The sequence below is a fragment of the Thunnus thynnus genome, chromosome 17 (genome assembly GCF_963924715.1).
Source record: "Thunnus thynnus chromosome 17, fThuThy2.1, whole genome shotgun sequence".
Taxonomy (NCBI): Eukaryota; Metazoa; Chordata; class Actinopteri; order Scombriformes; family Scombridae; genus Thunnus; species Thunnus thynnus.
Genome location: NC_089533.1, coordinates 3162601 through 3178633, shown reverse-complemented (window position 1 = coordinate 3178633; position 16033 = coordinate 3162601). Strand labels below are relative to the sequence as shown.

The 16033-nt window shown below is 37.8% G+C and overlaps 3 protein-coding genes across 3 annotated transcripts; 1 reads left to right on the top strand and 2 right to left on the bottom strand.

The window, feature by feature from the left end:
• Window positions 1–831: 831 nt before the first annotated feature.
• LOC137200867 (tripartite motif-containing protein 16-like) lies at window positions 832–3118 on the bottom strand. Its single transcript, XM_067615557.1, has one exon. It carries the CDS (start codon window positions 3116–3118, stop codon window positions 1445–1447), a length of 1674 nt encoding a protein of 557 aa, XP_067471658.1. The 3' UTR covers window positions 832–1444.
• Window positions 3119–3645: 527 nt separating this feature from the next.
• LOC137200886 (chitobiosyldiphosphodolichol beta-mannosyltransferase-like) lies at window positions 3646–5139 on the top strand. Its single transcript, XM_067615586.1, has 3 exons — window positions 3646–3729; window positions 4375–4523; window positions 4698–5139. Exons 1-3 carry the CDS (start codon window positions 3661–3663, stop codon window positions 4840–4842), a joined length of 363 nt encoding a protein of 120 aa, XP_067471687.1. The 5' UTR covers window positions 3646–3660; the 3' UTR covers window positions 4843–5139.
• eef2kmt (eukaryotic elongation factor 2 lysine methyltransferase) lies at window positions 5081–13994 on the bottom strand. The gene is made up of 8 exons (XM_067615573.1): window positions 13831–13994; window positions 11977–12039; window positions 11792–11872; window positions 10312–10413; window positions 9321–9454; window positions 8216–8460; window positions 7088–7237; window positions 5081–6445 (listed from the first exon to the last, which is right to left on the bottom strand). Exons 1-8 carry the CDS (start codon window positions 13948–13950, stop codon window positions 6345–6347), a joined length of 996 nt encoding a protein of 331 aa, XP_067471674.1. The 5' UTR covers window positions 13951–13994; the 3' UTR covers window positions 5081–6344.
• Between the last annotated feature and the right edge of the window lie 2039 nt (window positions 13995–16033).

Below are 16033 nucleotides of genomic sequence, written 5' to 3'. Positions count from 1 at the left end.
ACATTAAACAGCATTTAAACATACCTGCAAATTTAAAATGCTGCTTATATCTAAATGGGGCCCTTTTTCCATAATGAGTACTTTTACTTTTGATACTTAGATTTTGCTGCTAATACTTGTTTACTTCTACTTCAGTAATGCTTTCAATGCAGGACTTTTACTTGTAATGGAGTATTTTTTCATTGCTGTATTAGTGCTTTTACTTAATAAAAGGATCTGAGTACTTCTTTCATCACTGCTTGAGACTTAAAAACAATTACTTTATCCCACTTCTGCATGTAATGTAATTTTTCCTGTTCTGTTGGTAACAATGTCTGTTTGTACAGCACTTCAAATATCTCAACATATATTAGATAGATTACCATGAAGAGGTTGTTTTGACCCAGTTTTAGTGTTATTTTATATTTTATTGTTGGGTTATTTGCCCAAACTAAAGCTTGTTACAACAGTTTTTAGCTAAAACCTGAGCTTGTTGTGTGTGACACTGGCTCAAAATAACAGATTGCTACTAGGTAAAGTTAACCCAGTGTTGTGTTGGTGCTATATTGATCCAAACTGGGAAAAAATAATCTCAGTGATTTTTAGTTTGTAGACTCTTATTATTAATTTCTGAAATATCAAATATAAATTCAGATGTTGATGAAAACAACTGTGAATCTAAGCTAGCTGTGAGTGTTCTGAGGTCATCATTTCTAAACATAATAGCAATCATCATCATCATCACCAATCTCAACCTAATAATAATAATCTATATAATAATAATAATGATCAATATCATAATCATTATCATTCATCAGAAAAATTCAGACAGAAGAAAACACTTTGCTCATTGTTGAAAAAAAAACATCTTTATTGATTATGTAAAGCTTCAGATTGTTCACACATCTGATCAGTAAAGTCTGTTAAATGACTCTTGTTCAATGATTTCATGTTTAGATTCACTTCATCCACACAATCAGTTAGTTTAACCCAGAATGTACAAGAACATAATAAATGATTATTATCATGATAATTACAGTTTGATTGTACATTTATTTATGAATTTACAAAGTGATGAGAACAAAATATCTATGATGAAGGAAGTTCTGCCTTTTTTCTCTGTTTAAGAAACAACAGCACACAAATATATCAATACAAATATGAAACTAACATTTAAAACAAAGTAAAGTTTATATTTTCATCTGAAGAAACGTCAGTGAAGGTAAAAGACGTCATCATGAGCAGCGATAGCCTCCATGGATAAAAACACACAGGAAAAAGTGACATTTAAAGAAACTCAAAACATTAAAAGAACAACAAATGAAAAGAACAAAAGTGTTGACAATCCCAGTTTGATTGACAGCTGATCTCTGTGCAGTTCAGAAACACCAAAGCAACAAGCTCTCAGAAACAATGGAGACAAAAACATGAAGAATTACGACATGATGTCTGAAATGACTTCTGTCTATTTGAGTTTACACAACTCAGCTGTGACTCCATAATCATAAAGCCGAAGTCCAGCATAGAGAGGCTGAGTGAATGTGGTCTGGACTCTGTGGAGGAGAGTCATGGTTTCAGAGACGCTGTAGAAGGACAGAATACCTGCTCTGTGATCCAGGTACACTCCTACTCTGGAGGAACCAGGATATGAGACAGGAGTTGAGACATGGTTGAACCGAAATGTATAACTGTCAGTGTCACAATCTAAAGTCCAAGATTTGTCATTAAATCCAAATAGACATTCATTTGAATTTCCTACTCTGCTGATATTCTTGTATGCGACTGCTACATAAACTCCTCCCCCTCTCCACTCCACCTCCCAGTAACAACGTCCAGTCAGACTCTCTCTACTCAGGACCTGACTCCATACAGTGAATCTGTCTGGGTGACTAGAATAAGACTGTTTTTGTCTCATGAGTGTTGCTTTTCTGTTCCCCTCAGATAATAACAGCTGTGGGTTTGCTGTGTTTGGATCCAGTGTGATTTCACATGAATATTTTAAGAACTCAGCTCTGGTCTTGGGTTCTGGTTCTGGCAGTAAAACGTCCACTTCAGCCACTGTCAGTGAGATGTTTGTCCATTTCTCCCTCAGGACGTCCTGTAGTTTAACTCTGAGCTCTGACACAGCTGCTGTCACATCCTCAAAGTATCTCAGAGGACGGATATTGATGCTGGATGAGTCTGTAGGTTCACTGAGTTGTGACAGTGAGGGGTAGTTGTGTAGAAACTGGATGTGATCCTCTGTGTGTGAGAACTGCTTCAGTTTAGTGTCTTTCCTCTTTAGCTCAGTGATCTCCTGCTCCAGCTTCTCCTGAAGCTCTTTGACTCGACTCACTTCAGTTTCCTGCTGGGATCTGATCTGCTGCTTCACATCAGAGCTTCTTTTCTGGATGAGACGGATCAGCTCAGTGAAGATCTTCTCACTGTCCTCCACTGCTTTATCAGCAGAGCGACTGACGGCCTTCATCTCCTGTTGAAGCAGCTTCACATCTTTCTCTCTGTCCTGGATTCTCTGCTGGATTTGTTGTCGACTCACCTCAAGCTCTCTCTGCCTCTCAGTCCTTTCTGCTGCAGCTGAGACTGTGTCGTGGCCTTTATGTTCCTCCACAGAGCAGAGATAACAGATACTCTGCTGATCAGTACGGCAGAATATCTTCATCACCTCATCGTGACGAGAGCAGATGTTCTCCTGGAGCTTCTCCAAGGGGTCGACCAGCTTGTGTTTCTTTAATGGAGCTGCATGATAATGAGGCTGGAGGTGTTTCTCACAGTAAGAGGCCAGACACACCAGACAGGACTTGAGGGCTCTCAGCTTCCTCCCAGTGCAGACATCACAGGCCACATCTTCAGGTCCAGCATAGCAGTGATCAGCAGGAGCAGCTTGGAGTCCAGTCTTCTTCAGCTGCTCCACTAAAGCTGCTAACATGGTGCTTTTCACCAGGACAGGCCTCGGTGTGAAGGCCTGTCTGCACTGAGGGCAGCTGTAGATCTTCTTCTGATCCTCTCCATCCCAGAAGCCTTTAATACAGCTCATGCAGTAGCTGTGTCCACAGGGAATAGTCACCGGATCCTTCAGTAGATCCAGACAGATCGAACAGCTGATTGTTTCTCGGTCCAGCTGATCTCCTTTCTGCGCCATTTCAGCTCTCAGTGGCAACGACTGTCTGAGTTTCACTTCCTGACAGGTGAAACAAGTTTGGACTTTGCTCTTGTGCTACTTTACATGTTTATTACACCAATCTGCAAACTGTAGATCTGAAGGGGAGGGAACAAGGAAATATGAGCACAGAGTGGAGCTTGTTGTGTTTGAGAGCAGGAAGAAGAGGGAGGGCTTATCAAGCGCTGATTCATTCCAGGTAGAGGAGCAGTTTTAAAGGGTTACTGGCTGCTTTTCATTTGGCTAACATGGCTCCTTGCTTCCCTCACTCACGTCTCAGCTCCTCCCAGCGAGGACGGAGGAGTTTAATTCACCCAAAGTGACTTCCTCACTCACTCTGGTGTTATTTTGAAGAGACAGCAATGATGCACAACATCTCCACTGTCAATTATGAAGAAGTCAGCTATTAAGTAACAGTTTAAACTCTAAAGTTTAAATTTAAAATGTATGTACAATTGATTAACAGTTTAAACTGTTACTTAATCATTTCTACATATTGATAGCTCACGTATGTGACGAAGGTGATGGTTCAGTCTCTGCAGCTTCTTCATGTGCTGCTGAAGATGGAGCTGCAGTCTCATATTCTGATGCAGGTTTGTCTCATCCTGATAGAAGAAGAGTATCAGTGAAAAAGGCTCAACCGGAGTTCTTGCTGCTGACCATTAATGCAAAACAGGTTGTAATGTTTTATGTTTGTCTTTGTGTTTTCATACAAGTATCTTATCAGGAGTTTGATTATTTCAGGGTGTTGTTTACCAGTGAGGGTGAGATGAAGCATGGATTTATGGTCCAGACATCACGTGTGGACGGGAACTTTTGGTAGAGTTAGGTATCAGTAATCGATAATTTTAACCGAAATAACCCAGTAGCAAGTAGTATTGAAACTGGCCATTTTTGTTACATAGGTGGCGCTAGAGAGCACATTTTGGCACTTTGGGGTTAATTTTTACATTTTATCAAATTTTTCACCAGACCTGATGTGCCTGCCAAATTTGGTGAGGTTTTGAGCATGTTTAGGGGGTCAAATTTAGGGTTTAAGTGGCGTAATAATAAAGAAAGAAAGAAACAAACACACAAAAGGCCTCTGCCTTTTGGGCTCGGTCCCTAATAAATATTGTTAAATTGCAGTGGTTTTACAGTAGAGTGTTTACTGTGTTTACACATTTACTGTGAACCACTCGGTTGACTTTCTTGCGGACGTCTCTGTGCTAATGGGAACGTTTGTGTTCGTATCCCAGAATCCTCCAGGTTTGCCCGGCATCGCAGTGTCCTGGCTCGTGTGCGTCCTGCGTGGCAGCAGATTCGTCATCGACTGGCACAACTACGGCTACACCATCATGTCCCTGAGCCACGGATCCACACACCCGGTGGTCCGCCTGGCAAAGTGGTCAGTAAACCAACACTGTCTGTGGTTGTTATCTTGAGTCTCAGAGTATTTATCCAACGATTTATGGTGCTCGATTTATAGGAAATACATTCTTTGTTGTATAATTTCTGGCTTTCTGATGAATTTAAGGGGCCTAAAAGATTTGCTGCTGACTCTGTTCTGGTCGTCTTTCAGGTACGAACACTTCTTCGGCCCTCTGGCCTCTCACAACCTGTGTGTTACAAATGCCATGAAGGACGACTTGCAGAAAAACTGGGGCATCAAGCTTGATTTTGTTTTTCACTTATCATGTTGTGCAGCTATGTACAACAACATTTAATACTTACAGCACATTTCATCATAATCTGTTGAGATATCCTCCTCTGGACCAAAGAGTGGCACCAACAGACCGACCACCGTCAATGAAAACACTCAGGACCAAAAACATAAAGGACATAAAGCCCTTCAAAATGTCTGAATTATTCAGGAGATTCTGTCGGAGCAGACGGGACGATGAGGTGAAGGAATCTGTGATTTCTCCACCTGAACAAAAACCTTTTTTCCCTTCAAGCACTTGAATGTATAAAAACACTTTGATATGATGTACATTTGTAAATAAAATCTTTATTGTGCTACAGACAGTGATGTACTGAGTACTGCACTTATGTTCCATCTCACGGCACATTTTATAGATTTATATTTTACACATAAAACAGTCATTTTATAAAAATGCTGTTAAAGATGAGACCACTGGTCTACCCTCAGGATCCAGATGTTCCCTTTGACACACTGACTAATTTAACATCCACTCAGTATATTTCCATCCATCCGTTCTACCTGTCAGTGGATTCAAACTCACAAGTGATTACAATAATTCACAAGTATTTTTACAACAGATTCAGAGGTGTAGTGGTGTGTTTAGTTAGGAGGTAGAGAGGGAGGCGTCTCCATCAGTGTGTTGATCAGTGCTGAGATCCTTTACTGAAGTAAGAGAAGCAATATTGTGATATAAATATACTCATTACAAGTAACTGTAGTGAAAATGTCACATCGGTTAAGTAAAAGCACATAAGTATTAGGCCAGTGTACCCAGTAACACCACTGAGCAGAACCTTTAAACAGGCCTGACACAAAGAGGGAAATACTACAGCAGCGTACTGCTGCCACCATGACAAAAAATGTTTGCTCAGTTTCTAACAAATTCCTTTCTACATTGTTACAAGATATTTTTCATGTTATGCTGACGTATTTTCTCTTTATTACTAGATACCAAATTATTCTGTTTTTACAGTAAACCTTTCTTATTAGATCACAAAACTTCTGATATTTCACAAGCCAAATAAAGGCCTAAAGAGACGATATTTTAGCCTACATCAGCTAGAAAAAGTGATAATTGCTGGTTTATATGGTATCACTGTCAGAGCAGACGGTCACACTGAGCCTGATTGCATCCTGCTACACAGACTCTGAACAACAACCCACATTAGCTTTCCTGCTAAAGTCTCCTTATTATCTAACTCATGAACATGAACACGTCTCGTCCTGCAGCTTAGCTTGTTGAACGAGCCAACAAACAAACATACACCGCTAACATCAGTTAGCCGCTAGGTAGCTAATTAGCTGCCAATTAAAATGATGCTTACATCTAAATGGGGCCATCTTTGCATAATGAGTAGTTTTACTTTTGATACTTACATTTTGCCGCTAATACTTTTGTACTTCTACTTCAGTAATGTTTTCAATGCACTTTTACTTGTAATGGAGTATATTTTCATTGTGGTATTTCCACTTTTACTGAAGTACAACATTTCAGTTCTTCTTCCAGTACTGCCTCTGGTCGTCTCACATGTACAGTTTGATAATTTCTATTGCAGAGACTCTGTTGTAAGTGAACACTTTGCTGACGGGTCCTGTGATCACATGATGGCTGATCCCGGCGTTTTCTGTGCAAAAACAAACAAAATCGGTCAGTTTACTGAAGCTATAAAACAGTTTAAAGCATCACAAAGACGAGATGAGACAAGAAAAGGACAAAGAGTTAAATGACTTCATGAAAAGTCAGGAGGCTTTTATTAAATCTAAACTAATTCTCATCGTATTGAAGAAGTATGTCACAAATCTATCGATATGACTCTTAAATGTGTTTTAATAGCTTTTGGTTATTTAAAAATAATAGAGTTGCAATAATTAGACGACAACAGGAAATTTATCTGCAGCCATTTTGAAAATCCAATAATCTTTTTTTTAAGCAAAAATGCGAAAACTTTGCTGGCTGCAGTTTCTCAAATGTGATGATTTGAAGCTTTTATGTGTCATATATGATAGAAAACTGAACATCTTTGGGTTCTTGGTTGATCAGACAAAACAAGACGTTTGATAACGTCACCATGGCTGCAAGAAATCATAACCCGCATTTTTTTTTTTACTATTTTCTTACATAATGAAAACAATTGTCACAGTCCTGAAAAATAAAACATACTGATGCCTCAACCTGCATCAAACTCTCAGTCTAAGATTAACAGACTCTCAGTAACCAGACTGAGAATTCGCCGCTGCCTCCTCTCCTCGTCGTCGTTGTCTCTTACCCAGCTGCTGCTTGAAGCCACTGTAGGTCTCCGGGTTTCGGACGGTGGAGCAGATGAAGACCTCCGGGAGGACTTCAGCGGATGAACACCTCAAGATCTTGGACAGCAGCTTCACCAGACTTCCTACGATGTCGGGGTCGTACACCACATCTGCACACAGAGATGAAACATCTGTGAGGTTTCAGCATTATCACTGCTGACGACGGTATTTGTGCGTACTTGTTTTGCGTTAGTTGTACAGGTCTGATTAATAAAGGAAGCATAAAACAATGTTCCTCATTCATCAGAAAACTTTTAATTTTCCCATTTTCACTTGAATCATGGATGATATTATAATCAGGGAGAAGAGGCGAGTCTGTTTTCTTTCAGCAGTAAAAACATTTCAATTAAAATTGTTTTTTTTTTATCAGGTTAAAAACTCCTGACATGAGCTATAAGACAAATTACAAGACATAACAGATTATTAAATATATCAATATCAATATCAATAAATGTACACTAAATTAATTCAAATGTTGCAGCCAGTAGAAATGTTTCACGTGTCTGAGCAGCAACTTTACAAACTGATTTGTCGGATCTGCTCACAATATAATGATGTTTGTCAAAACTGTTAAATATTTCACACAGTCTTCTGTCATGCTGGAGGACATCACTGCACCGCTGTGCTGGCAGTGGTAACTGTGCGCCCTTATTATTATTATTATTTGGACAGATTGTACGCGTAAACACAAAGTCTAAGGCATCAGAAGAGTCCGCCGTCATCACAAACTGACGTCGCCTCAGATGACGGTTTAGAGGAACCATCTCCTCCTTGCATCTCTGTGTCGTGTCTTATTTACGTGGAAGAAGATGCAAAGATAAGATGCCAGTTGGAGACCATGCATTAGCCACTAGTAGCATAACACACTCAAATTTCCAACCATGCTGTTGAGTTGCATTGTGGGTAATGTAGGCAGAAGAGTTTAACAAGGAGGAAGAATGTGCAAAATAAAAAAAGATGATACGTCTGGTTCTGCTGCATCGATTTTCATCCTTTTTAAAAAAAAAAAAGTCCATCATGAGTCAAACGATGCAAGTGACAATGAAAGTTTATTTCCTTCCAGGCTCATATCAAGACTGAACTCTGACCTGCGGCGATGACGACGTCAGCCCCGATCTCTTTTAACCGCTCCTCCGTCACTCCCGTCCAGTCCAGCTCCTCCACGCTGACCGAAGGTGACGTCTGCTCGGCCAGACCGTTCAGCTCCACGTTGTCTCTCAGTTTCTGCAGGACTCTGGGGTGACAGTCGCTGAAGACGTATCTGGACGGGCTGCAGGAGCGACAGACGGTGACGCCGGTCAACCCCACGCCACTGCCCAGCTCCAGAACCGTCCTAAAGACAGATTTAAAAACTGAGTTTATCAAATCTGGGATCCTCGACTCCAGACGCGAGATGACTTTGTGTTCTTGTGCCAGCTTTCATCCCCAAAAATGTTCAAAATTTGACAGTTTTCCACAGAAACATTACTTGTCACTTGCTCCCAGCAGTGACGGAGGAAGTATTCAGATCCTTAACTTAAATAGTGTGAAAATACTCCAAAACAGGTAAAAATCCTGTATTGAAAATGTCCCTTAAACCTGCATTAATTTATTTTTTTGTCCACTAGTTTTCAGCAGAAACAAGTAGTGAACACAACTCTGACACATCATCAGCTTTTAAGTTGATATGTTGAACATGTTAGCAAACAGTTGCTTATTTCCACATCCAGCATTTACGGAGCAACATTATCATTCATGTGGAGTCGTGTTTCTGTCCACCTGGTGAATGTAAGTCCAATATTCACTCTCTTTTAGCTCTGTTTTTGGTCTCCACCAACTCCTGAGGGAAATATCTTTTGCTCTTTAGCTGCTAAATGCTCCGCTATGTTCACCAGCTAGTAACACCACAGGTAACTGTGTCTGTTTGGTGCTGAGCAGGTAGTGTACAGCGGCTTTTTGCAGCTTTTCCTCTGAAAACGACGCTATGAGAGCGCTGAGAGTGAACCAGAACAGTAAAGTTACAGCCGGACAGATGAACAATGAGATGAAACTCACTATAAAGCTCCGTAAAGCCGAGAGGAGCTGCAGAGTGACTGATAATTCTCTGCAGGTTCATCACTACAAGCCACAACCAACACATTACACACTGACACATCAGACTGTGGTATTATGACAAACATCTAGGTGTGACTTTATAGTTGGAGGTGGTCTAACCTGCCAGTGAAGGACTGCCGGTGATCCAGGGCCCACTCTGCCAGGTAGAGAGCAGCCTCCCAGGTCACCAGGCCGGTGGTTCCCTCTGAGATCACGGCTACGTTCTCCAACAGGCTGACAGCGTCACCACACGGCTGCAGGAGACAAACCCAGACGTTACTGACAGGAATGATACGTTTTTTATATGTTTATTACATATTAATGACATTAGAGAGCAGTTTACGTCGATCAAACTGTGACTTTATCTCACTGCCAAATAACTTTGTACATATTTTCCCAAAAGTTTTATACTTTTTGGTTTGTTTTATGAGTTCTTCCTGTAGCTGTCTCACCATCATCATCACCTTTTTTAAAGGACATATCTGGTGATTTTCTGTATTTTTCTTATTGTCAACAATTTTTTCTTATTGCCACACCGCTGCACTGGGTGACATGTTCCTTCATCATGTTAGTTTGTTTAGAAACGGCTCCAAACACTAATAACAGCATCATGTTTTCAGTCTCTGGAGAGTAGTTCTGTGTACGGCAGACGCTACTGAGCATGTGCAGGAAGCCTTTACTGTTTACAGCTTCAGCAGCTTGTTGTGCTTCATATCACAACCTCTTGACTTAATATATTATAAATTCCTCAAACAACTTTAGTACTTGAGACTTTGTAATAAATGAAACTAAATATCTGTGATTAGTTTTTAAAGATCTTTAGTAGGAACCAATGGACTCGGAGCTGAGAGTCACAGTCAGAGCAGGAAGTGTTGCGAGACGGACAAACACATCATTGGTTTCTTTTCATGGGATTTGTTGATAATAAGAAAAATACCAAAAAACTTCGGCCTTATCCTTAAAGAAGGACTGATAGAAGATTTATGAAAAAACACATCTGTAGGTTTCAATAATTTCTTCATTTTCAAGCAGCCAAAACCAATAAATCTTCCTCTATAAAGCACCTGCGTGTGTTTCAGTGAGTGTTGAGTGTTTGCAGCAGGTTTGGTACCAGTAAGTAACTCTTGTAGCACTCCGTCGTCTCCGCAGCAGCCACAACCTCGGCCAGAGCGTCGTACAGCTCGTCCAGAGGATCACAGTCTGAAGCCTCCAGCTGGAGAGACGAGACCACAGGAACAACTCAGATCAGATCTGAAACTATTCACTGCTTATTAATCACTTTTATTTTATAGTTTAAGGTTGTTTAGTTCACTTTACCGACAGACAGAATCCATAATGCAACACAAGGAAACATCTTACAGGGAACATTAAAGTAACTCAAAGATAAACCAATAATAATAAAACATTTTTAAGTGTTATGACTAATACTAGGATATCAGGTCTAAATGAGTTTCATGGTGCTGAACCTGAAGTGACTGATACATCATTAAAATACTGTTAATATCAAGTAAAAAGGCTAAAAATGATCCAAATGGAACAACTGACATTTATCTAAAGAATACAAGGAGCAAAACTGGAAGAAAAATGGGAAAAATGGGAATTATCTAATACTTTAAAAAACAACATGGGGATGGAGCTTGAATGGTGGAAAAATCTGAATGAACATCTCAAACAGTTTTTTTTCTGTGTGTGTGTGAGTTTCTTTTGTTATTGTTGTGGTTTTACACTGAAATTTACTTTAAAATCACATTTCTAGTTACCAGGAAAATTCAACAAATATAAAACCTTCATGGATTAAAAATCGATGATACAAACAGTCATAATTGACCTTATTTGCAGTTTGAAGTGTCGACAGTTTTAAAGACGTCTGTTTTATAACAGTGGTCTGGTGTTTCTTTGACCTTATCAGAAAAAGGGTATTTATAAAAGGTAAGAGACACTTCTGTAAACCTGTAATCTTTATCTATTTTCATTTATTTATTTTCCTTATTTCTATTAGATTTTATTTTAAATATATGATTGGATGATTTTATTGTCACCTCACAGCCAGAAGGTCCTGGTTTCAGACCCCGGCTGTCCCAGGTCCTTTCCTCCCTCCATCAAAGACCTGTATGTTGGGATCAATACTATAAAATACTTCATCAATAAAATATTTCTTCTATGTTTTAGTCTTGTGTCTTTTATGTTGTTCTATGTTATTTCGGGAAATATTTGACATTGTTTTATTATTGTATTATTTGTGTATTTCAATATTTGGCAAATAAAGTTGGAAAAGAAATACAGTCTACAGGTCAGAGACACACTATAATATAATATAATATAACATAATACAATATAATATAATATAATATAATATAATATAATATAACATAATATCTATATATAGTGTATAACTAATACTAATACTGATGTTTTACTTTAATTCACCACAGCTGTTTTCTTTTATTTCTGAATCTTGTGCATCACTGGTGGCTTCTGCTCAGACTACAGATGGAAAATGAGCTTCTAGTTTTATCTAATTTATTGTGCATTTATGTCTCTGTTAAATAATCAATAAACAAACAAACAAACAAACATTACAGACCACCGACCCGTCTGATGAGCTCGGACAGAAACAGCCTCCGATATCTGACTGATGGCGGAAACTTCCGGCACAGAGAGTGAAGACACGTCTGAAACAGGAAGTAAATCCACATTATTCTTTATTTTATTGATCACTCAGGACTGATTTGTGATTGTTATGTCATCGGAGGTTCGTGTGTTGATCTGCTTTTACCTGTTTTAGGATGTCTGATATTAATTCTGATGATTTGTTGCTTTCAAGGTCGTTTTCTAGAAACTGTGAAAGTAGAAATGAGCAGTTAGTGACCGACAAAAACACAAACCCGCCATCGTCTCACACACAGACGGACAAACCTTTACACCTCTCAACCAATCACAATTAACCACTAAGCAGCAGCTTAACAGATCAAAACGTCTCCGTCTTCCGTCTTCTCCAGCTGGTGAATCAATCACACTAAATTACTAAATAAATAAATATCTCCATCTTTCCCTGTTGAAACATCCCGCAGCAGATAATATTTTCCAGATTGTTGACTTTGTTTATTTGTATTAAAAAGGCCTTTTAGAATTTTACAGAAAGACGACCAATCACAGAGCTCCCTCACATGTTTTCTACCTGGTAACAAGCCAAACTCAGATCCCGATTGGTTGGGAAACACGGGGATTCATTTTCTTGTCTGTGGGTTAATTGTGCAGTTTTAACTCTTTATCATTATTTTTATTCCTCGTACGTTCTTACAGCTAAAAACATGTTTCCAGTTCTAACATGTTTAGCATATTTTCACTTTTCTTTTTTGATATCCATCATAGTTATTGAATTATCAAAATCGATCAGTTCATTAATTAATTCATTGACTGACAGAAAATTAACCAGAAACCATCCAATTCATCCTTTCAGTGATCTTTTTAAAAGCAAAAATGACTGAAATTTGCTGGTTTCAGCTTCTCAAATGTCAACATCGTTCACTGTTTTTCTTTTTCTTAACTTATAATAAACTGAGCATATTAATCTTTTAAACTACTGGTCTCACAAAACAAAAGATCAATTTCTTACAATTTTCTGATATATTATAAACCAAATGATGAATCCATTAATCTAGAAAATAATCTGCAGATTAACTGATAATGAAAATAGTTGTTCGTTGCAGCTCTGTTTTAGTTTATTGTTGCTCATAACCGTTTTAATTTCAGTCTTATATTGTTTTTCAGTGTAACATCTGTCCAGAGACACAGAGACTTTACCGATGTTCACCGTCCCTGTTAAATAAACCAATAAATCAGTAAAAACAGGACAGACTGAGTTTAAATTTAACTGTAACCGGACCACATGTTCATTCAAGCCACTTTCAATTTAGAGTTTTATTTGTTCAACCTTTAACCTTTATTATCTCTTATAGCAATGATCTGTTTACTAACCCTAAATCACAAACACATTTAATAATTTTCTGCTCTTGTCAGCTTCATATATTTCATACACTTCATTTCTTCGTCCATATTTCAATATTTCAAGTTTTATATCCCATTTCAAAACTATCATTATTTAATTCTGTGAATAGATTTTAAATTAAATCTTAATATTACTTTGTTTATTTCATTATTATTATGATCTTACTCTATTTTTATTCTTCTATGTTGTGTTTGTGGGAACAAACACCAATAAGACACATTCTCTGTATGCTGCATTATATATATATATATATATATATATATATATATATATATAATAAGAAATTACATTGCATTACATTAACATCACAAGCAGACTACTGTGAATGTTCAGAGTGTTGAGTTTTGTGTGAATTTGCAGATTCTTCCATCAGATTGTCAACAGTCAACCTTCACTCAGATTTATTATCCACAGTTTTCAATGCAAACATTAAAGCAGCAGCTGCATAAAACTGAGATTATTAACTTATTTCCGGCCTGCATGTTGACAACATGTGTGCTGAATTATAACTGATTTGTGACATTATTTCAGCAGCATTCTGCCTGTGAGCCAATCAGAGCAGCTCAAACAGACGCTCTTCTGGATGGATTTTGTTGATTAAAAACATGTCGTCATACTCACAGTCCACGGAAGTGACGCAAGACGACTCATAGCGAAAAACGACGCCTGGAAATCCTTTAAAATATCCGTTTTATTCACTTTTCTCGTGTCTGAGGTTTGACTCAGCTCTGAACGCTCCATCTTTAGCACGTGTGCTTGTTTACTTCCGCCTTACCCACAAGGCACTGCGGTCGTTTCCCGCTAGCGCTACTGGGTTGCGTAGTTTTATTTATATGTACCAATAAACATTTCAAAATAACATACTGACTTTGTTTTTTATTAAATACACAGGAATCTTTTAAAAAAAAAAACAACAACAAAGAAAAATAAATTAAAATAAACAAGTTAATAAATTAGATTAAAAACTGAAAATCGTTGAAGTAGTGTTTAAAATGAAATTATAATGAATATAATTATAATGGATTTCCACAAGCAATTTAAAAGAAGCCTTAACAGCAGGGGTCAGCAATTAGATTCAACCATGCGCCAGTTTCTCCATCATAATTAATCATAATTATAGATGAAATTATAGATTATAGATGAAAGTGTTTGGACTGTATCCAACAGCAAATGACATTTCCCCCATTAGTACGTGAGGAAAAACAAAATTAGACCAACTTGTATACAATATATATATACATATATATATATAAATATGGCAGAAATGACTCATATATGAAAATGTTTCCACTGTGTGTTTTTATTGTAATGTTTATTTATACAGGGACAAGTATACAGCATGAACTTATACCTCAGCATTTATAGACTGAGCTGGTTAGTGGTGTCTGTCCATAGATGAGCTTTTAAAATAGACAACTCAACAGTAAAATACACATGAAACTGCACAAGATTCAGCAGCAAAGTACATACGAAGCAGCATAAAACACAAACAACTCAAAAACAAACAAACTGTAAAAGTTTCATAAACAACAAGCAGCAGATCTCTGTCGCTCTACCAGACTACAGATGTAATATTTGTTTTCTACTGATGGCTGATTTTGTGAAAAGTTTTGATGTGATCAGTGAAAGTGAAAAGTTCAGCTTTCTGCAGGGGCCAAATCTTTCTGCTGGAGGCCCAGATTTGGCCCATGGGCCGCTACTTGCCCACCACTGCTTTACAGAGCCAGTTTAGTGCTAATATCTAATAATCTTAGCTTTTTTTTTGTCTTTGTTATGTTTAGCGTGTTGGAGGTTTTCATCCCGCTCTTTTCTTGCTGTGTCACTGCAGGAGGAGATAACTGTCTTTACAGTTGGGCCAACTCCTCTTTCACCAGCAACAGCAGCAGCAACACAGTCAGAATTCACTGGTAAGTAACAAGAACACCATTTATTTCATGTTTATTTATATAGAGACAATTATACAGTCTAAACTTACACCACATAACACAACAATTATAGACTAAACTGGTTTGCAAAGCTCGTCCTTAGATGAGCTTTTAAAATACATATGAAACCTCACAAGACTCAACAATACACACACATACATTACAACATGAAACTACACAACAAAGTACAAACAACATGTTATTATTATTATTATTATTATTATTATTATTATTATTATTATTATTATTTATTTCAGTGACATATTTGGTCATTTATACATATCAGTTGTACAACAGGTCTATTTAAATGATAAGTGGATTAATGTCTGTGTGGAATATCAAGTTGTTTGTGTTGCAGCCTCAGAAGAACATCATCTTTTTACATCTTTACACAAGATGTAAAAAGATTTTAAAGGACGGGCTCATCATTTTTCAAGTGTGTCTTAAAACAACGGCTGAAACCTGTTTTTCTTGCTGTAATCATTCCTCCTGTTCATACTGACCATTAGAAGATCCCTTCATAATGACCTTACAATGGAAGTGATGGAGGACAAAATCCACAGTCCTCCTTCTGTGCAAAAAATGTATTTTAAAGTTTATCTGAAGCTAATATGAAGCTTCAAACGTCCAAATGAGTCAAATCAAGTAGATATCTTTCAACGTTACAGTCTTTTTAGGGCCAAAGTTCCTCTTTTTGTTACTATACTTCCACCTGCAGCTCAACAGGGAAACACTGTCCGAGGAAAAAATTATGAACCTGTGAATTTAAAATTTGTGGACTAACATACAGTTTTAATATCAGTATAATTCATTATTAGTGCGACATCCTAATAATAAACTACAAATAACAGTAACATCAGTATTGATAAGAACAGTTTTAACAGTTTGCTGTGTAGACC

What these genes read in the sequence shown, in the direction of transcription:
- LOC137200867 (XM_067615557.1), bottom strand. Translation starts at nt 3,118, where the DNA reads ATGGCGCAGAAAGGAGATCAGCTGGACCGAGAAACAATCAGCTGTTCG.
- LOC137200886 (XM_067615586.1), top strand. Translation starts at nt 3,661, where the DNA reads ATGGTTCAGTCTCTGCAGCTTCTTCATGTGCTGCTGAAGATGGAGCTG. An exon ending in AGTCTCATATTCTGATGCAG is followed by an intron (nt 3,730 to 4,374) that starts GTTTGTCTCATC and finishes TTCGTATCCCAG; the next exon opens with AATCCTCCAGGTTTGCCCGG. An exon ending in GTGGTCCGCCTGGCAAAGTG is followed by an intron (nt 4,524 to 4,697) that starts GTCAGTAAACCA and finishes GTCGTCTTTCAG; the next exon opens with GTACGAACACTTCTTCGGCC.
- eef2kmt (XM_067615573.1), bottom strand. Translation starts at nt 13,950, where the DNA reads ATGGAGCGTTCAGAGCTGAGTCAAACCTCAGACACGAGAAAAGTGAAT. An exon ending in GCTACAAGAGTTACTTACTG is followed by an intron (nt 9,455 to 10,311) that starts GTACCAAACCTG and finishes TGTCTCCTGCAG; the next exon opens with CCGTGTGGTGACGCTGTCAG. An exon ending in CGGCAGTCCTTCACTGGCAG is followed by an intron (nt 8,461 to 9,320) that starts GTTAGACCACCT and finishes ATCTGTCTTTAG; the next exon opens with GACGGTTCTGGAGCTGGGCA.